The 22,204-nt window shown below is 44.6% G+C and overlaps 1 protein-coding gene and 1 non-coding gene across 2 annotated transcripts; one reads left to right on the top strand and one right to left on the bottom strand.

Annotated features, from left to right (window-relative positions):
• Positions 1–19,117: 19,117 nt before the first annotated feature.
• LOC130466453 (small nucleolar RNA R71) lies at positions 19,118–19,224 on the bottom strand. Its single transcript, XR_008926679.1, has one exon. It is a non-coding gene; the product is annotated as a small nucleolar RNA R71 (small nucleolar RNA).
• A 360-nt stretch (positions 19,225–19,584) lies between these two features.
• Positions 19,585–21,411, top strand: LOC110776633 (uncharacterized). The gene has a single exon (XM_021981188.2). It carries the CDS (start codon positions 19,585–19,587, stop codon positions 21,409–21,411), a length of 1,827 nt encoding a protein of 608 aa, XP_021836880.2.
• The last annotated feature ends 793 nt before the right edge of the window (positions 21,412–22,204 follow it).

Raw genomic sequence — 22,204 nt, 5'->3', positions numbered from 1 at the left:
GACTGTGTCTAGTGTTGAAAGAGGGTCTTTAAGCGAATGACTATGTCTAGTGGTGAAAGAAAGTCTTTAAGTGAGTTGGTTCGCTTTAGGGAGGGTCAAGTTGAGTACTTTAGAGGTCATGGACGCTTGCGCTAGCCCCCATTCAATTGAGGTAAAGCGATCTTTTGAGTCTTGGCTAAGTGCCTAGGAGTGTGAGTGCTCCTTCTGGCAAGGGTACGTGCCCTTATTATTTTTCGATGTGTGCTTATTTTGGCATATTGATGGCTTGGATTCTTGCTTTGACTTAAATTTTCCTTTCAACTTGGATTGCAGGTAATTAAATTTCAATAAGGGACTTCTATTTTTATTCTTGTTTTTCTATTTTAAATTTCAATAAGGGACTTTTTGCAAATTGGTTGGACCGAATCATGGATTGCCTACGTATCCGCCTTAAATAGATTTAATTTGGAATCAGGTCTTGCGTAGTTCTTAGCCTATAAAATGGTTTCTTAGAATGCCGAATTCGATAAGTATGTTCTGAGGTGAAAACATATTATTTGAAACGGTAGAATAAATGAAGTTTGTTATTATTTTAATCTGCTGCTTTGCCGTAAGCCAAAAATTTGTTTTATATTTTTTTGAGTACATGTATTTCTTGGTGTGCGGATAAAATGACGAGCACTTCTGGACAAATTTTTCAGCAAGCAAAGAGAATCGGCGCCCAGGCTTGGGCGCTAAAGATTTCGGCGCCCATCTCTGGGCGCTGAAAATGGTTTCTGGGCGGATATTTTTTGGTGCGCTAAATGCTTCTTTATTTTTCTTTTTAGACTAACTTTAGAGGCGCTTTTGCAAAGTTTCTTTTTTTATTATTCACATTTTATTATTATTTTTTTGCTTTTTTCATTTGTTTCCTTTTTTTTTTGTTCGTGACTCAAGACGGTTTGAAAGATGGGTTGAATGAGATAGGAGAATTTGTATAGGTGTTGGTCAAGCATGAGGATTATATCTGCTAGGGCTCACAATTTGCAGCTTCGTGCTAGTGTCATGAGTTTACATCAACCAAGGCCAATGAGCAGCATGGGGACGGCTCAAGGGTATACAAGTTATATGGTCATTATGCTAATGGTGGTATAAGAGCAGGTTTTGGAAATAAGGGGTATGACGCACGTGTCAATGGTCGTGCGTGGTTTGCGGTTGACAACGAGTTCAAGAACAAGAGTCGAGGTAATGGTTTCTTGGGTCATGGCAATGAGAACATGGATAGGTTAAATGAGCTGAACAGGGACCCCATAGCGAAGGCGTCTAAGAGCATAAGGATTGGAAAGGGTAGACATCGTAGAATTTTATGATTTGGATTGGTTGACTCAATTCTCTTCCTTTGTTTACTTGGGTAAATTTCGTACTTTGGGAGGTACGGGCTAAGTATTTCATGGCTCGCTCTTTTCGCTCTCCCTTTTCTCTTTCTATTTTTTTCTTTTTGCTTGGGATTTCTCCCCAACATAAATCCTTCAATCAATTTGGGCTAAAGGGTAGATGGTTGTGGTCTTTGAGTCACGAGGCGAGACTGAGTGAGCCTCGTTTGGTAGGCCTATAGTGGACCTTTAATTTTAGTAGGCCTAGGGTGGACCTTTAAATCGTCTTACTTTGCAAGCGTATTTAGTCGTTTCTTTAAAATGTGCAAATAGCGTAGATTCAAAATGTTGTTTTTACCTTATTGAATTTTAACGAAAGAATTACATCGAAAGTAATTTTTTGTTTCTTTTCAGATTCCAGTTTCTGGGATTTAATTGGAAGTTGTGATTTAGACTCAAACTTTCATTAATTTTTCTGATTATAACCCGTGTATGAATACAAGGAGGTGGCCTAGACTCAAAATAATGACGTGGCGTAAGCCTATAATACTTGACCAAGCGACTCTCAGACTTAGGCTAATTGGACTCAGACTTTCGTTGGTCGACACTTTAGATTTTAACCCTTGGGTGTTCATTTGTCATGCGCCATTTTTTTTAATGTTGGAAAGGTAGTTAATTGGGGAGATCGAATTTTTATTTTTGCAAGACTAGAATCATTAGTGCGGCTTCTCTCTTAGTGTGTATTGCTTTACCCCAATGGTAGCCCTATTGGTATGCCGATTTGGGTATTTTCATGGTTTGTCTTGTTGCATTCATGGAAAATCTTTTAGTCCGTACTTAATAGTATTTCAAGTAGTGAGTGACTCGAGAGGACTATGATAGTCGGGACCCAATGTGATTATAAGCCTTGAGGCCATTAATTTTTCTTGCCAATGGTATTGACACCTTAGGTTCACTTTGAGGTTGTGTGACTATGGGGGATGATTTCCAGAATGTGACTGTTTCCATTTTGCAAATACTATGGTATATTCTTTTTATTGGTGAGAGAGTATTGAGGCCGTGGATTCTTAGAAAGGGATGACAATTACATATGGGTGCTTATTGGTTTAAATGTTAGGAGGGGAGACTCAATATGGTTTAACCTTTTAACTTGCAGAACGACACCAAGCATTGGGACCGATTCTATGGATAAGACAACTAAGACTTAGGATTTAGATTGTACTTTGGCATAGCCTAGTCTAGACTCAGATTTATTTATTTTCTATTTGAACATTCATTTTTTTCTTGAAGACTTTCATTCGAACATTATTATTTGAATATTTTGCCCATGTGACATTCAAGGTCGTTTAATTAGCATGCTGGGTTTTGGTGCCGAGCATTGTCGTCGTAGGAGGCCTAACAACGACACAAAGAGTTATTTATTTTTTTATTTTTTAGTCGCCTTTAGAGTCGAGTGCCTTTTCATACGCCCCTGCAGCAATTTTTAAGAAAAGTTTTTTTTTTGCTACGTATATTTTTCATGCGCGGGCACCGAGGCTGCTGTGCCTGACCAAAGGGTCAGGCAGCAACTTCAGCGCCCAGCAGTGGGCGTGAGAAACTTTGGCGCCCAGCCAGGGGCGTTGAAAATCCGTCCCTGGCTGGTTCTCGTTTTCTGTTTGCGTATACTTTTGTTTTTGCGACTTTAGTTTTGCGTGCTTGCCTTATAACGTCCTTTACGCGTTGTGCAAACCTAATGGGCGAGCGATTGGGTTCGGGATAGGTGTACTACCTGCACAAGTACCGAGTGGGAAACATCCGCGGCGTATGCACCCCCTATTGGCGAAAAAAGATATCCTTAGTCCCAACTCCCGAGGGAGCCGAGATTCGTTATGATGTTCTGCCCGTTCACATTAATATGCTGATTTTCAGGTCGTCCCAACTTGATGGGGAAATAAACGCGGGGTAGGATCGTTTCACCCTTCGGCTATTTTGATTACCTACAAGCACGAGTATTTCCTTCACTATCCCCAGCAGAGTCGCCACTGTGAGGGCATCGAAAAAGCGCGAGGCTAATGCGTGACCTTGTCCCTCGTGGGTGTGACGATTCTTTTTATTCAATCAAGTGTAATTGGATTTCCTGTGAGTATACACCCAATTGACTAGTAATATAGGAGTCGCCATTCAGTTTTTAACGACAATGAGAAAAACTGACAAAACCCGGTTATCGTGACATAAAGGGAGTGCAATTATATTTGACCACGACGGCCGTAGGTTCCCTTGTGATCCCTGGTGTGGGGATCTCTCAATATACACCCGCAAGGTAGAGATTGAGGGTTCGGGGGACTGTAACTACTGAGAGGAGTAATTCGCTCGTCGATAACTCCAGAGGCAGGATATCCTTACTAGCTCAGCATAAATAATTGAAGGGACATGCGTTAACTATTAAACTAATCTGAGTTGATTTTAGCAATATGCAACATATAATACTAATTCGATCGTGATTATCTGATTTAAATAGCATTAAGGGACCTAACATGATAATCCGATTTCCCAAAAATATTATATTTGTTAGGCGTGATAGAACAATCATATTAGGTTAGTTTAACAGTTCATAAAAAAGGGCGAGGAAAGCAGTTAAATCATCGAAAAGGGACACATTACGACGCACCCTTGAGAGGTGCGTCACGGTTCTCGGAAAACTAACCACTTTGACTTTGCTATTTCTCCTTTTTATTTAACGAATCTCAATTATGGGACAGGATACGTTCTGTTCGATTTATGGATCGATTGCGACAAAACGCGTGAACAGTTTCGCAGCGAGAGGCTTAGGCTAAGGGGTTTAGAGTCAATACTCAGAATATATTATGTGTTGTTGTGTGTTCACATCGAAACTAGGGGCCTATTTATAGGGAAGAGTTCGTGGAAAGATAGAATTGCAGAGTTCTAATCCATAAAGAATTAGGAAAAAACACGTCCCAGGTAATTTCGGCGCCCAGCTCTGGGCGTCAAAGATTTCGGCGCCCAGGGCTGGGCGTTGAAAATAGAGATCCATGTAATTTCAGCGCCCAGGGATGGGCGTCAAAGATTTCGGCGCCCAGCTCTGGGCGTTGAAAGTGATGTCTGGGCCGAATTCTTTGTCAGATTCGGATTCCTGAAATCCGTAGAGTTTGAGACTAATTCGAGTCTTTTAGCGCGTATCAATTTTGTGACGGAATGCGTCTGGGCCCGTTACGAACTCTAGGCTCGTTAGGATTTCGATTAATACGTAACTCTTATTTCCGAATCATATTAGGAATAGGATTCTCGCGGTTTTCTATCTCATTTAGGATTTATGTTGGAGTGCAACACCTAATTCTGACAGGTGTCTATCTTTTATGATTTGCCACTTTTAGAAGCTACCTTTTACGGCAGTTACTATTTTTAGGAGGTTTCCATAAATAGCATGTTTCGGGTGAAATGAAATGGGGAATCGAGATTCGTTTATTTTATAGGAGATGCGTTGTCAAGTGGAGTTTTTATGCTTTCATCATCGAACCTTTCCCTTGCGGGAACGGGGACAAAAGTAGGTGTCTACAGACTCCAAATGTCGTCCCTCCGTAGATAGTCCACAGCACGTTCGAATCCGCCTTACATTTAATTAATAGAATTGCACCTAAGGTTCTATGAATATTTTCGGATGTTATGGCAAATAATATACTTTAGTTTTAATCCTTAAAACTAGTTGTATGATTGAAAATTATGTTCACATAAATTTGTGAATGCCATCACATATTTATAGAGTAGGAATATGGAATTGGAATTTTACTAGGACTCAAGAATTCTAACTCTATTAGAATTAGAGTTCTATTAAATCTAGTAATTCAGAAAATTAATCTAATCCTAATCACTTAAGGATTCGATGTATGCACAAACTCCAACAAGGACACGAGCACGGCCCACAAGCGAGCAGGCCATTCCTGCGCGCGCGCAAGAAGCCCACACGAGCTCGCAGCCCGCGTGCTGTGTCGCAGCCCAAGCGCTGCTTCGCAGCCCACTTGCTCGCAGCCTTGGCGCGCTAGGCCTGGCCTTACGCTGGGCCTGACGTTGCCTTTGGCTGTTGTGACGCGCGCTGGGCTTGCTGGACGTGGGCATGGCTTCGTGATGGGCCTTCGTCTAGCAAGCTCGTCCGATGCTTAATTCGTACGATGCGCTTCCGATTAATTTTCCGATTCCGGAATTCATTTCCGATACGAACAATATTTAACATTTTCGATTCCGGAATTAATTTCTGTTTCGAAAAAATATTTAATATTTCCGTTTCCGGAATTATTTTTAGATTCCGATAATATTTCCGATTCTGACAATATTTCCGTTTCCGATAATATTTCCGATTCCGGCAATATTTCCATTTCCAATAATATTTTCCGATACGTACCATGTTTTCGTTTCCGGAAACATTGTTTTGGACAAATTCGACTTAGGAACGAACTTGCCTTGATGATGGTGCTAACAATCGATCGAGCTAGATAATTGAATATGGTGAGAACAAGTTGTAAAAGCATAAGGTAATTGTAAGTTTATTGCCTGAGAATTGCCTATATAAAACAAACACGACTAAGCCATTTTATAGGCATTTACAAAATGAGTGTAACGTTTATGGAATAATTGCCCATAATTAGATAATAAATCCGTAATGAAATCCGGCTCCATCAAAGGCTATAACGTCCGTTTTGAGCCCAGCAGTTGGGAAGACCGTTCGAATAGTACCACCTCACGCCTTGTTGGCATCCACGCACACAATTCTTGCCACGCATGCCCACGTCACTAAGAGGGTATTTTCCCCCCTAACAATTGTCCCCAAACCCATTTTGAATTTTATTCCAGGAAGTTCAAAAAGGAAAAATGGGTTTCATGAAATAGGAAAAGGAAAAACTGCCTCTTAACCTCCCTAACGCTGACAGCGTTAGAGTCATGATGATCTTTGCCTTGGGGAAACCAACCGCCCAACTGCGCCAATAAATAAGGCTGCACTTCCAACCATCCGAAATCACTTCTGCAATCTCTCTCCTCTCTTTCCCAGAAAAAACGATCGGCGCCCTTTCTCTCTCCTTTCCTCAGGTAACTGCTCAATTCTTCTTCTTCTTCTTCTTCTTCTTTACTTTTCCTCTTCTTTTCCGATTTTCCTCATGTCGTAGCGAATGGGAATGAAATCCACTCGCGCGAAGAACAAAAAGGTGGTGGTGGAGTGCGATCTAGTTGAGGGCCCAATTTTCGCCCCTACCCATATATTGGACAAGAAGAATGCTCGGCCGGCCACTTGGGGAAAGCAGAATGTGGAGGCACTTAGGGAGGAGTGTGGCTTTCCTCCGTCGGCGGTAATTCGGTTGCCGCAGCCCGATGAACGGGCCGACTGGGTATCGGGTGGTTGGGTGTGCTTCTACGAGTACCCCTTCAAAATTGGATACACTTATCCTTTCTCGCCTCTGGTGAGAGGAGTTCTGAGGGCGCTGGCGGTGCCGCCGGCGCAACTAATGCCGCAGATCTGGAGGGTAATACGCCTTTTTGACCATTGGGCGAGCCAACTGGACATGGAGTTCCGGGTCGAGGACCTTGTGTACACCTACAAGGTCCAGAATTATGGGGCTGGTAGGTACTTGCTGCATGTCAAGGATGACAGGGAGGCCCTTCTTGGTGCGGATAAGTCGAACGACCGCGGGTGGATGGGTCGGTTCTTTTTTGTGGAGTTGGCTAGTTTAGGGTCTGACTCCGACTTTTTGACGGGAGAGTGGATGGCTAGAGGTATTTGTTTGTTTTTTGGTGTTTTTGGGCTTGTTGATTTGACTTTGTCTCACATTTTTGTTTTTGTAGGTGCATCCTTCGACACAGTTGGTGTCGGTGTTGAAGCCATAGAGAAGACTGCTGTGCTGCTGGGAATTCCTCTAAAGGATAGAGCCTTTGTCGGCACCAAGTTCGAGCGCGAAGAGCCTCAAGAAGAAGAGATCTCTGAACCTGTGAGCATGTCGACATCAACAGGTAAACATGGGTTAGGATTAGTTTACAACTTCGGGTTCGTTGCCCTTTTTCAAATTACAATCGTTGAGACGAGACTAAGCCGTCAATAAATATTGTTTAATAGGAACTGGCCCCTCGACTCGTTCTGGTAAGGCTCCCTCTGCGGATGCACTGCTGAAGAAGCGGCTCGAGTCGCTAGGGAATATGTCCCGAGCCAAACCCATCACCATGTTGTCACCCCCGAAGCTGCCAAAGACTTCAACGGACACCACGGTGACAGGGGAGACCAGCTTGCTCATGCCTGCTGAGAAGAAACTGCCACCTCCGCCTCGGAAGAGGAAGTTTGCAGTGGAGTTCCCCGACGACTATGGGTCGACAGACGCGCCAAGGGTTCAGCTCTGGCCCGAGGTTGATCGTCTGTGGATGCCGTCAAGCCGGGAGCGTCAAGAGACCTTGTCCCCAGTTGCTGCAACTGTTGAGAGCGTCTCGGATGCCTGGAGGGTATGTCTCAACTCCCTTTGTTATTTTATTGTAATTTCGTTCCCTGCATGCCATCTTCGTCGCGTCAGTGTAGTGACTCTTGAATATTTTTTTTTTTTTTGTTCGAACAGTCCCTGCAATCTTCTTTAGCCACACGTCATCATGTCATAATGTTAGAAGACCAAATAGTAAAATTGAAAAACAACATGAAGAAGGCAAAGCAGGAGGCTTGGCGATGTGGCCAAGGAGGCAACGGCAAGGGCTGAGGCGCTGCAGGTGAGTCAGGAGGAGGGGGCTGCTGAGGTCGCGCAGCTGAATGCTGAGAAGGAGACGCTGGTTGTCCACGTTGACGAGCTGGAGACGTCTCTCTCCAAAGTCAAGGCGAGGATTTACGAGTGTGCTGGTTACTACACTTAGAAAATGAAGGCCGAGATGATGGAGGAGTTCAAGGCGGGCAAACATGTGAACTGGACTCCTGACGAGGACATTGCTCAGTTTAACAATGCATTCCCCGAGGACTATATCCCCCCTGGTGCCGTTAGCGATGAAGAGGACGTCAAGGAGGGTGCAACTGCAACCAGCCCCGATGTCGAGACAATGGCGGCACCAGGCGATGGCGAACAAGGGGAGAATACAGGCCCAGCAGACCATCAGGAGTAGTTCTGTCCCCCCTCCTTAAAAAATTAAGTATTTGAATGTTGTGTTTGTCAAACAATGGTTTCTTTTGTTTTTTAAACAATGTGTTTGTGTGTTCGGCCTTTGGGAGGGTCGAAAAAATATTTGTGGCTGTGTTTCGCCTTGAAGGCGGCAGTCTTTTGGATGTTTTTGGGCTTGTCCAAGGGGACAAGTCATGTAAATATTTGTGTGGGTTTCCAATCTTGTGTTTGCTTGTTTGTGTTTGGAAAAAATGTGTTTTGTTTTTTTTTTGTTGGCGTTTTGTTTTTGCAGGTTGGGCACATACCCCAAGATCGACTTTGGCGACGCCTCCAGCCTGTCAGAGAAGAATCTGCAAGATGTAAACTGTAGAAAATGTATAACTGTATTCCATTGTATGTGTATTGTACATTGTAGTGTACCAGGCGTTTTTGTAATGGCCTAAATTGTGTTTTGTAATTTGTACAGTTGTTTTTCAGGCATTTTGTATGGCCCAACTCGTAAGATGTAAATTGTAAATGTAAGCTTCGTAACATGTAATGTATACAATCGAGTTTGAATAAAACAGACGTTTATTTCTCATCACTTTGTGTCTCTGAGTACGCGTACGCAATTTCAAAATGTTCTCCTGTATGTTGTACTGCATATTTTTGTTTCATCTGTTTTCTCCTTGTTATACCTTCACCATGTGGGCATCATACTGTCAACATAGCAGAGCGTGAGGATTGGCCGTTGGTGGAGCCAACGGCCCTCCGATGCTTAAGTCAGTATGGAGCGACATGAAAATGAAAGGAAATTACGACAAGGAGAAAAAGAGAAAGAAAGAGTTCGAGGAATAATACGGGACGAGGTGGAGTCGAATCCTTATGTTTGTTGTTTTTCCCAAGTGTATACTTATGATGTCACCATGATGTTGCCTGCAAAACGAGATGGTGGCGTGAGGGTTGGCCGTTAGTGGTGCCTACGGCCCTCCGATGCCTAAGTCAGTAATGGTGATATCATGTAAAAAGGAAAGGAAAAAGATAGAGGGGAAGAACTTAACTTCTGGTTGCCTATAAGTGCATACAACCCGAGACGTTCTTGACTTCACAATATGCCGTGCGCACACTATCTCGGGGATGTCGACATAATGGTGACGACTGCTAGAGTACCTGTTGCGTTTAAAAAAGAAACTAGAAAGCAAAAAACATTCGAGTGTTCAGAAGTGGTACAGTTTTAGGTGTGTTGCATTCCAACTTCTTGGGACAGGTGTGTCATCCTTGTCAACCAACTGATACGCTCCATGACCTGTTCGTCTCACGATCCGGTAGGGGCCTTCCCATGTCGGGGCCTGTTTACCGTGTCGAGGATCCTTTTTGTTTGGGAAGACCTTGCGTAGAACCCAATCTCCCTGTTGAAATACTCGAACCCTTACATTCTTATTGTAGCTGTTTGCTACTGTTTGCTGGTAGGATGCCATCCTAACCAATGCTGCTTCTCTGAGTTCGTCAGCGGTATCGATGTCGTAAGCCAGGACTGAGTCGTTCATCCCTGGAGTCATGAAGTTAATTCTTGCTGTGGGGAGCTCGACTTCGGGAGGAATGACTGCTTCACAACCGAAGACCAAGGAGAAAGGAGTATGATTGGTCGCCGTCTTGGGTGTCGTCCTATCGGCCCAGAGGATCATAGGTAACTCGTCTGCCCATCTTCCTTTGGCGTCGTCGAGACGTTTCTTGAGGTTGTTGATGATGATTTTGTTACTGGATTCGGCTTGGCCGTTTGCTTGAGGATATCTCGGTGTTGAAGTGTGCAGGGTGATGTTATATCGGCTGCAGAATTCCTTGGTTTTGTTACTGATAAACTGAGAACCATTGTCCCAGACGATCTCAGAAGGGATACCGAACCGACTGAGGACGTTGCGTTTGATGAACGAGATGACTTCAGTATCTCGAACTCTCTTGAAAGCTTCTTCTTCGATCCATTTGGAGAAGTAGTCAGTCATTGCCAGCATGAAGACGCGCTGCCCTGACGCTTGTGGTAATGGCCCCACTATGTCCATCCCCCATTTCATGAAGGGCCAAGGGGAAAGGATGGGGTGGAGTACTTCACAAGGTTGGTGAGAGATGGATGCGAACCGCTGGCAGGAGTCGCACTTCTTAGCAAAGGTGATTGCGTCCTTCTTCATGGTGGGCCAGAAATATCCCATGGTAAGGGTTTTGTGGGCTAAGCTTCTTCCTCCGGCTTGGTTTCCACACTCGCCATCATGTATGTTGCGCAGTGTCGACTCGATCTCGTCGTGATCTAGGCACCTCAGGTATGGTCCTGCAACTGATTTTCTGAATAATACTCCGTGGATGAGGATGAATTTGGAGGCTTTCATGCGGAAGGACCTTTCGTGGGTAACTCCAGGTGGGATGGTGTTGTGTTTGAGCCAGTGTATGTATGGGTCGCGCCATGAGGGCGTTTGAGTGGGTTGGGGCTGTTCGGTGATGGGCAGGTTATCTTTGGTGATGGCTGGATACATTAAGTGGACTACGGGGATGGAGGTGAGTTTAGGTTTGATGTTGGAGCTGAGATTGGCTAAGGCGTCGGCCTGGGTGTTTTGATCTTTTTGTACTTGTTGTAAAATGTATGAGTCAAACTTGTTCACGAGCCTTTTTGCTATTTCCAAGTAAACCTGCATCTTTGAATCCTTTGCTGCATACGAACCATTGATCTGACTGATAATTAACAAAGAGTCACAACGTACCTTAAGTCGGCGGATGTTCATGTCGAGCGCTAGTGATAATCCTAGGATCAAAGCTTCATATTCTGCCTCGTTGTTGGTAGCTTTGAACTCGCAACAGACATAATGCACTATGGTGTCCCCTTGTGGTGATTTCAGCACGATGCCGAGGCCTGTTCCCCGTATACTTGAGGAGCCGTCGGTGTGTAGGGTTCATGTTGAGGAGGATCCAGCGTTGGTTAGTGTGTTTACTTCAAGATCGACTTCGAGTTGGAGGTTCGGGCTGAAGTCGGCCACAAAATCTGCTAGAGCTTGTGACTTGATGGCTGTGCGAGGTTCATACCTGATGTCGTAACAACCTAATTGAATCGCCCATTTGGACATCCTGCCAGATAACTCGGGTTTCCTCATGATTGACTTCATGGGATAGTTAGTTCTAACAAAAACAGGATGGCATTCAAAGTAAGGACGTAATTTAACGGAAGCAACAACAAGTGCAAGGATAAGTTTTTCGAGATGAGAGTACCTTGTTTCGGCGCTAAGTAGAGACTTACTGATGTAATAAACAGGTAGTTGTTTCCCGTCTTCCTCTCGTACTAATACTGCACTGATGGTCGACTCCGTCACCGCAAGGTACACCTGTAATTCTTCATTGTCTTTTGGTTTGGATAGCAGGGAAGGGTTCGTCAGGTACCGCTGGAGTTGTTGTAAAGCGGCTTCGTGGCGGTCGGTCCAGCTGAACTTCTCATTCTTCCTAAGAATGTCGTAGAACAATTTGCATTTGTCGGACGACCTGGAGATGAAGCGGTTGAGGGCGGCCACTCTGCCTGCTAATTTTTGCACGTCTTTCTGGTTCCGAGGTGATTGTAGGTTGATGATTGCACGGATCTGATCAGGACTTGCTTCGATCCCTCTTTGCGTAACCATGTAGCCTAAGAACTTTCCGGAAGAGACTCCAAATGAGCACTTGGTGGGGTTGAGCTTCATGTTGTATTCTCGCAAAACGTTGAAAGCTTGTCGGAGATGTGTGATATGATCCGAGGCTTTTTTGGATTTTACGAGCATGTAATCGATGTAGACTTCCATTGTATAGCCTAGCTGGTTTCTGAACATTTTGTTGACTAAGCGTTGGTAGGTGGCGCCGGCATTCCTTAAGCCGAATGGCATGACCTTGTAACAATAAGTACCCCGCTCCGTGATGAAGGCGGTTTTCTCTTGATCTTCTGGGTGCATCAAAATTTGGTTGTACCCACTGAACGCGCCATGAATGAGAGCATCTCATGTCCTGCAGTAGCATCAACCATGGCGTCGATGCGGGGTAGAGGAAAAGAATCTTTGGGGCATGCTTTGTTGATGTCGGTGAAATCTATGCAGACTCGCCACTTCCCGTTCTTCTTTCTTACTACGACGACATTGGCTAGCGAGTCCGGATACTTTACTTCCCTGATCTTCCGTGTATCTAGCAGTTGTTGAACTTCGTCATTGATAATTTGGTTGCGCTCAGGGGAGAACTTTCGTCGCTTCTGCTTGACGGGCTTATGATTGGGGTCGACACTGAGCTTGAGAGTGATGACGTCTGGGCTGATGCCGGGCATATCTTCATGGGACCATGCAAAACAATCTGCGTTGGCTTTGAGAAAAGCGACAAGTTTCGACCTGATGTTGTCAGGAACATCGCATCCAATAAAAACAACCTGGTCTGGCTTTGCGGGATCCAGGATGACCTCATCGAGCTGTTCGGACTTGGGCTCGTTGTAGCTTACCGGTTCAGAACTGGACTGTAATTGCTATAAAGAGGATTTGTTAGTGGCCGAAGGCTTCAGGGCCGCTTTGTAGCACTCTTTGGACTCTTGTTGATCCCCCTTGATTTCCTGAACTCCCCATCGAGTTGGGAACTTAATGGTTTGGTGATACGTCGAAGGGATGGCCTTCATGTCGTGGATCCATGGCCTGCCCAAGATAATGTTGTAAGATGAAGGGCAATCAATAACACAAAATTTTACCTGTTGGTTGATCCCTTGAGCGTAAACAGGTAGGGTGACTTCTCCGAAGGTAGTCTTTGCTTCGCCGCTGAACCCTATCAACACGGTGGATTTTTTAATGACATCCGTATCTGGGTTAAGCCCCATCTCTTTGAGGGCATCAAGCATCATCACATTAGTTGAGCTGCCGTTGTCGACAAGGACGCGTTTGATCATGCAATTCCCAACAGGAATGGAGATCACTAGGCCATCGTGATGTTTATCCGAGATGTCCCCTGCATCAGATTCGTCAAAGGATATAGGGGTTAGATACTTGGCGGCTACGGCTCGGGCCGGTCTATCTATCTCGTTCTCTCGAGCGTGCCTCTTCGCTGCGGAATAAGTTAAACCACAAATGTCAGAACCTCCAGCAATAAAATTCACAGTTTTAGTATGAGGAGGAGGTGGAGGAGGTCTAGATGGAGAGTTAGAATTGTTTTTGTTAACGACTCCACGAGCTTTGTCTGACATGACGTCCTTTAGCTGTCCGTTCTTTAACAGGTAAGCCACTTCTCTCCTTAATGCGACGCAATCGTTGGTTGTGTGGCCGATGTCAGCATGGAAGTCGCACCATTACGAGGGATCCTTCTTCGACTCAGGCTTGCTAGACTTTGGCGGCCATTGCACTGCTTTCCCCATCTTTGAAAGGTGGTTCATTAGACCTACAGTGTCAACACAAAAAGAGTATTTGTTAATTCTTGGAGGTAGATCCGGGCTGTTCTTCCAGTCGGAGTCGTCATCATCTTCCACCACTGCTACGTGCTGAGGTCGGGAATAAGGAGCAGGACGATCATTGCTTCTCTTGGGGTAGGGCAATCGTCTTTCCGTCTTCGAGTAGTCGTTGCCCCCTTTCCGAGAATGGAGAGTTTCTTCCAGTCTCACTTGGGCCATTGCTTTAGCTTGAGCATCTTCGAACTTCTTCCAGGGGTATTTGATTAGATCCCTCCAGAGGTCGGTTTCTCCATATAACCCTTGTCTGAATGCTTCGATAGCTGTTGGGACATCACATTCAGGGACGGTCACTTTCTCCCTAATGAAGCGGGCTATGTAGTCCTTCAGAGGTTCGTCGGGGCGTTGAATTACTCGGTACAAGTCACTTGTTTGCTTCTCTAGGCACCTGCTGCTGGCGAATTGTTGATTGAACATATTGTCGAGATGAGCAAAAGAGGTGATGCATCCATTTGGTAGGCTGGTTAACCATTTCAAGGCGGGCCCAACTAGCGTCGAACCAAACCCTTTGCAGAGGCTGGCTTCTCTCATTTGTTTGGGAACTGGGATGGTCATCATCCGTTGTTTATAGGTCAGGATATGTTCTCTTGGATCGGACGTCCCGTCATACATAGGCATATTGGGTGGACTGAACCGTTTAGGGATGTCTATTGCATCAATGGGATCAGCATACGGCGGGTCGGCATAACTGTCTAGGCTGGCTTCTTGATTGGTGTTGGTACTCCTGGAATTTTGTTTATCATGGTCATAATTTGTTGGAGTTGATAATTGGTGTTCTCGCAGATGCTGTTAAGCACCGGGACAAGTGGGCTGAAGGTTACGGTAATACTGGCGTGGAGATGCTGATAATAGGTATTTTGGGGGTATACGCCATGAGGCTGGTGGGGAGTAAACTGCGGTACCACTTGCTGCATATATTGGGGCGTTCCTTGAGTCGCGTGGGTACCTGCAACATAAGGGAAAGGCGTTACAAAGCCGTGACTAACCGGAGCGACTGACCTGTTAAGAGGAGTGTATGGAGAATAGTTTCGAGAAGAGTCAGGTCGCATTAGTGCGCTTGGCAACGCTGCTTGTGGCGCCTGGCTGGCTGGAGGAGCTGTCATCAACTGGGGGAGCGCTCCTGGTGCCGAAGCGACCACGTTGACAACGGGTTGGACGACTTGCTGGGAGAGGATCTGGTCCCGTTGCATCTAAGCTACCGGCGCCAATCCCTGCGTTGGGAGTGAAGCGGGTAGAGGCATCGACATGGTCACCATTGGGGGAGGTAACGGTCGGGATGCTGGAGCGGAGGTAGGGATCGACATCATGGCGGATGTCGCCGTGCCGACCTGAGATGGGATGACCCGAGCAGCCGTCGTGGTGACGGTTGTCGTCGATGTTCCTGCGGAAAATGGTTGAGTTGGAGGTGGGGGAAGCCAACTCGGGTTAGAGCGGGGATGATTCCGTAGTGGATCGAACTCGCGGATCTGCTGGAGAACAGGACCTCCAGGTTCGCCAAAGGGTACGTGGAGGGGGTGATCTGGGGCAGCATCGAGATCCAAGCGGCGGTTCAGCCCGGAGGTGTCGCGTCGATATTGGAACCTGGATCCGGTGGCGATGGAGGCGGTAGACCTGACTTTGGATTGCAGCGCTTCGTTTTCCCTTTGGAGGATGCTGATGCGCTGCTCCATTGCTTCGAAGCGACGAGTGATGTCGTCGGATGAGCTAGCGTTTCCGGCCATGGTGATTGGAATGGTATTATCGAGCTGCTTTTGATTGTCAGCCCCACGGTGGGCGCCAAATTGTTTTGGACAAATTCGACTTAGGGACGAACTTGCCTTGATGATGGTGCTAACAATCGATCGAGCTAGATAATTGAATATGGTGAGAAGAAGTTGTAAAAGCATAAGGTAATTGTAAGTTTATTGCCTGAGAATTGCCTATACAAAACAAACACGACTAAGCCATTTTATAGGCATTTACAACATGAGTGTAACGTTTATGGAATAATTGCCCATAATTAGATAATAAATCCGTAATGAAATCCGGCTCCATCAACGGCTGTAACGTCCGTTTTGAGCCCAGCAGTTGGGAAGACCGTTCGAACAGTACCACCTCACGCCTTGTTGGCATCCACGCACACAATTCTTGCCACGCATGCCCACGTCACTAAGAGGGTATTTTCCCCCCTAACAAACATCTACGACTTGGATAATATTTATATTTCCGATACGATCCATATTTCCGTTTCCGACAATATCATCGTTTCCGGAGTATCCATAATTTGCCTTTGACGATTTCAGCTCCCACTGGAACCGAGATCCGTCGATTCCGAATATCCATAGATAGAGTATTTATTTCCATTAAATACTTGATCCGTTCACGTACTATTTGTGTGACCCTACGGGTTCAGTCAAGAGTAAGCTGTGGATTAATATTATTAATTCCACTTGAACTGAAGCGGCCTCTAGCTAGGCATTCAGTTCACTTGATCTCACTGAATTATTAACTTGTATAATTAACACTGAACCGCATTTATTAGACTTACCATTAAATGCATACTTGGACCAAGGGCATTATTTCCTTCAGATAGCCCACGTCCCATTTGGCCGGCTCTTTTTCACGAACTTTTCGTTCTTTGCAGTTGGTTTTGCGGTGTCACTTCCCCTGGGATCTTTTGGAACGCTACAAATTTCAGTTGCGTGGATGAAGGCCTCGGCCTCATCCAACACTTCGGCCATAGTCCGCACACTTTTCTTCACTGGGTCAAACTTGAAAGAGCCATTTTTAAGTCCCCGAATAAAATTGTCAAATGCCAGCCCATCCAACAAATCTGGGATTTGCCCCGCTTCTAAATTGAATCTCTTTACATAACTGATGAGCGACATTCTAAAATGTTATTTTCTTATTATTTTCTTTTAATTTTCGTTCTTATTTTCCCTTTTACACTATGAATTTGCTTACTTTTTAGTTTAGTTCGTTTTTTCCTTTGTTATTATTTCATTTTTGTTTGATTTTTCTAGGATTCCGGATGGAGTTGAAAATGGAAAACAAAGTTTGAGTAAGAATGCAGAACGGTGCGCTCACACCCTGTACTGGTGCGTGGCACAAATGGGAGCAAATTTACAAGAACTTCTAAAATCTGCAAAAACAGCATTTTTAGGCTGGTGCGCCCGCACCCACTTAGACCGCACCCGCACCAAAAACTCCAAGACTTGCAGGAACTTTTGAAATTGCCAGAATTTTCATTTCTGTGAGGGTGTGCCTGCACCAATATGCCGCGCCCGCACCAAGCCCCAATGTACTTTTCAAAAGTCTTGTTGAGCCTTTCTGCGCCTCCAATGCCTCAGAGGCGCGCGCCCTCACCAGGAGTGGGGCGCCCTCCCCGAAGACGGATCTTGAATTTTCCTGTTTTCTCTCACTCATCGATGCACCCACACCCAATCCGGGTGCGCCCTCGAAGACCCTTAGTTGTGTGTGCGCACCCCTTTGGTGCGCCCGCACCGACGTCCGAAATTCGAATATTTTACTTATTTTTGTTCTTTTTCTGGAAAGGGTATAAATATCCCCTCTTGCCCACCTTTTAGGGACATCATTTATTGCTCTTGGTTTTCAGTTTTTTTTTGGGTTTTTAGAGAGAGAAAAACACTTAGCTAGTCTTATTGCTTTGATACTCAACCTCAAATTGTAGAATCCTTTGAAGCTTCAAGTAATTTCTTTCCATTTTCATCTTGTTCTTTGAATTTTTCTCTTCAACTTGGTTCTCTTTGTTATTGTTGTTAATCTTCTTCATGCCTATAATTCCCGATTAACATACTTGTTTGGTTTTGGTAATTTCTTTGAATTTTGCTTAATTATAATGGTTCTTTGTTTGAATTTCAAACTTAGTTTGTTGTCTCCTTTCATGGCTTGTGAGTAGTTACTTGCTAGGGTTAGGGGTGAAGCTTGGGAATGAATTAGGGATTTTTGAAGGGAATTCATGTTAATGTTGTGATTAAATTTTTATTTGATGATAAGGATATCCATGTCTAGTTAGATTAGTAGTTGCAAATGCTAAACTCTATTTAGTTGATTGGAATGCTTCATGTTAGTTTGGCAAGAAATTGTGAATTAGTGTGAGCATGTGGATGAACTAGTTCTAATTGTTAGTCACTTAGTCTATGGGTCATGCGAAAGCTCTCCCTCGGATTAGGAAACTTAATGCATTTTATCCGAGAGGTGGGTAATGCAATATTTCTGGTTTTCCCCTAATTATCATGTCTTTGCAACATCTAAGTGTTCGAACCTTTGTCTTTCCCTAATAAACCCAAGTCGAACCCCATTTCCCTAGCTTTTCCCCTATTGATTAACTTGTTAATTAGCGTAGAATTGTTAGTTATTATAATCCAATTCACATTCCTATTCTAAGCTAGCTTGGCTTTTTAGACTCGTTCTCACCGTTCTCTTGGGACGATCCCGAACTTGCCGCTATAATCAATATAGTTGGTTAGTTAGGTATTCCTATAAATCTTGTTTAATTGGGTGGTGTTCGTTCAACGACACGAAAATTGCCTGTCAAAATGGCGCCGTTGCCGAGGAGCGGTTGTTGTTTTTGAGTTTAGCTTTATTATCAAGTCTAGTTTTACCATTTTAAATTATTGTTTTAGTTGAGATTATCATTGCTAACGTTTTCCTTTGAGTTGTTGTATGCCACTCCGGGGTCGTACTCGCCATCGACCTCTCCTTCGTTTACACGACAAGTTAGAGAGGGCATTGAGGGGCTTGCGAAGGAATCGAACTCGTTCTTTTGGCGACATTTGATTCACGACTTTAGGAGTGATTTCACCCAAGAAACCCCTTCCAGTCCTACGAGTTCTACTAGTCCTACTCGTGAAGACATGGCGCAACCGGTCAAAAATTTTGGTATTCCGGGAGCCTTCGAAGCCACTAGTGGTATCGATCCTCCAACCACGAATGCCAACAACTTTGAAATTCGGCCGGCATTGATCACTCTTGTGAAAAGCCACCCCTTTTGTGGAAAGGCTAGTGAGTCACCTCATGAACATCTCAAGCAATTAGAACACTATTGCGACACGATCAAGCATCAAGGTGTTACCTCCGAATATGTTCGCCTTAAGTTGTTCCGATTTTCTTTGCTTGGGAGGGAAAGTGATTGGCTCGACAAGGAAGTCAAGCCAAACTCTCTCAAGACGTGGAATGAGGTTACAAGTGCTTTTCTAAGAAAATTTTACTCCCACGGAAAGACGGCCGAGTATAGAAACAAGATCCAATCATTCAAGCAAAAGAGAGATGAGTCTTTGTTTGAGGCATGGGACCGGTTTAAGGAATATCAAAGGGAATGCCCACATCACGACATCCAAAAGTGGCTCCTTCTTCAAACATTCTACTTGGGACTTAGCCTGGCTTCTAAGACTAGTCTTGATGCGGGAGCGAGAGGTCCAATTATGAACAAGACGGAGGACCAAATAGAGGAGATAATAGAAGATGTGGTTCAAAATTACCAAGCATGGCATGTGGGGACAAGGAACTACGAAGGTAGAGGTCGTCAAGATGACGGAAGGGGGTCGACTTATGCATTGGAGCAAGCTCATATCATAGAGAGGCTTGCTTCCCGACTTGAAAACTCGAAAATGCTCCCTCATCTCCATCAACAATACCTCCACCATCGGCCACCCTTCTAACCAAAGGGAAGGGTAAGGTGAGTTCCTACAATACTATGCCTCCTAATACCTCTTTTTGTGATATTTGTGGCGGGCATGATCATCTCCCCAATATGTATCATTTATTGCAAAACGTGTCCTATATTGAACATGACCCATCTTGTGAGAATGACTTTTATGTTGAGTATGCTAATGCCTTGAATGAAAGGTCTAGGTATGATGGACCCCAAAATCCTAATTTCAATAAACAACAAGGTCCTAGAGGTCCCTCTATTAATGCTTATCAAGGTCCTACCTACCAAGGAGGTGGAGGTGGGTTTGATCACCAAAATCGGGGTAACTATAGGGGACAAGGCTATCAAAGCCAAGCTCCCTATGGTCAATCCTATGGTTATGGTCATCAACCCCAATACAATCAAGGTAGTTATGGGTCAAACCACCAAGGAGGAGGGAGCTATAACTACGGATATGGGAATAAAAAAGGAACCTCTAGTGGGGGGTATCAAAAGAACCCGGGAAACCAATATGGCAATTCCCAATATCCTCCTCCTGGATCCAATGGACCTAGACTACATGGCACTCAACTCCCACTCAACTCTTCCCTTATAAATGCTCCCTCATCGCTATCGTCTCCTAAGTCTAATCTGGAGGCTCTCATGGAGTCGTTTGTGGGGGCACAAGCTAAGAAGATTGTGGAATTTGAGGATGGATTCAAGCAATCCAACATCCATTTAAAAATGGTTGAGACTCAATTGGCTCAACTAGCTAGCTCCATTAATCAAAATCAAACATACCCAAATCTTCCGCCTCAAGGTCATGACTCTAAAAAGCAAATGAATGCAATTGTGACAAGAAGTGGGAGGGGTATGAATGATGGTGGTACGTCTAGCGATGTCCCTAAGTCCAATGTTGGTGATAAAAGGGTAGTGGGGGATCTAGATGAAGATGATGTAGAACATGTTGTGTCCCCAAAGGAGGTTGAGACTGATGATTTGAGGCCAATGGTGGCCACTCCTCTCCAACCTCTTGTTCCTAAGCTCCCCTTTCCCCAAATATTTGCTAGACAAAGAATGGATGCCCATTTTGCAAAGTTCCTAGAAATGATAAGCAAGTTGCATGTCACCATCCCCTTTACGGATGCAATCAAGAAAATGCCTACCTACTCTCGATTTCTTAAGGAAATCTTGAGTGGAAAAAGGGATTGTGACGTAAAGGAGACGGTGAACCTCACCGAGAATTGTAGTGCTATTATTCTTAACCAAATGCCACCCAAACTCAAAGACCCGGGTAGTTTCTCTATCTTTTGTGTTATTAAGAAGCTTGAAATAAGCAATTCCTTGTGTGATTTGGGTGCAAGTGTTAGTTTGATGCCTTATTCGGTGTTCACCAAGCTCGAAGTTGGTGATCTTGTCCCAACCAACATTACATTGCAACTTTCCGACTATTCGGTCAAATATCCTATTGGCAAGATTGAGGATGTACCCTTGAGAGTTGGTAAATTCGTGATCCCCGTCGACATTGTGGTGCTAGATATGGATGAGGACGTTCATGTCCCTATTATTCTTGGTCGGCCATTCTTGGCCACGGCGGGGGCCATTATTGATGTTAAGCAAAGGAAAATCACTTTGAAGGTTGGGGAGGGTAGTTTGGTTTTTGACTTGAATAAAGCCATGAATTATCCTAGTTCTACTAATGAGAAATGTTTCTTGGTTGACTCTTTTGATCCCCCAGTACATGATATGCAGGAACACTTGCTCGCTACTAACGATCCGCTTGAGCTTGCCATTTTAAATAGAGAAGGCTTAGGAGATGTAGGGGTTGAAGCGGCCAACTACAAGGAGCTATTGGATTCTACCCCACTTTATGATCAATCGGAGCAATGATTGATTGTGCTTGACCGGGAAGAGGTTTTGGATGATCATGAATGCCGAATTGGTAACGAAGCTCCCCAGGTAGAGCTCAAACCTCTACCTTCGAGCTTGAGGTATGTTTTTCTTGGTCCAAGTTCTTCTTATCTCGTTATTGTTAATGCTAGTTTGGATGATGAGCAAGTTCTCAAGCTCACTAATGTTTTGAAACGTCATCAAAGTGCTTTGGGATACACGATTGGTGATTTGAAAGGTGTTAGCCCGACACTTTGCATGCATCATATTGAGCTTGAGGACAATGTCATCCCTCATCGTGAAAGGCAACGAAAGCTTAATCCACCTATGGGTGAGGTGGTTAAGAAGGAAATTATAAAGCTCTTGGCGGCCGAAATCATCTATCCTATTTCTAATAGTAGGTGGGTGTCCCCGGTCCATGTTGTCCCAAAGGAGGGTGGGATTACGGTAGTCACTAATACTCGTGGTGAGCTTATCTCTACCCGGACAAATGTGTATTGACTACCGTCAACTCAACTCTTCTACCAAAAAGGACCATTTTCCATTGCTTTTCATTGACCAAATGCTTGAACGACTTACTAAGCATAAGTACTTTAGCTTTCTTGATGGTTATTCCGGGTTTTTCCAAATCCTCATAAACCCGGAAGACCAAGAGAAAACCACTTTCACTTGTCCATATGGAACTTATGCTTATAGGAGGATGCCATTTGGGTTATGCAATTATCCGGGGACATTTCAACGATGCATGATGAGTATTTTTGGAGAAAAGCATGAGGAGGAAATGGAGGTTTCC

The sequence above is a fragment of the Spinacia oleracea genome, chromosome 1, assembly GCF_020520425.1.
Source record: "Spinacia oleracea cultivar Varoflay chromosome 1, BTI_SOV_V1, whole genome shotgun sequence".
Lineage (NCBI taxonomy): Eukaryota > Viridiplantae > Streptophyta > Magnoliopsida > Caryophyllales > Amaranthaceae > Spinacia > Spinacia oleracea.
This window is presented reverse-complemented; position numbering and strand designations above follow the sequence as displayed.

Coding starts and splice junctions, on each gene's coding strand:
- LOC110776633 (XM_021981188.2), top strand. CDS start 19,585: ATGCCTCCTAATACCTCTTTTTGTGATATTTGTGGCGGGCATGATCAT.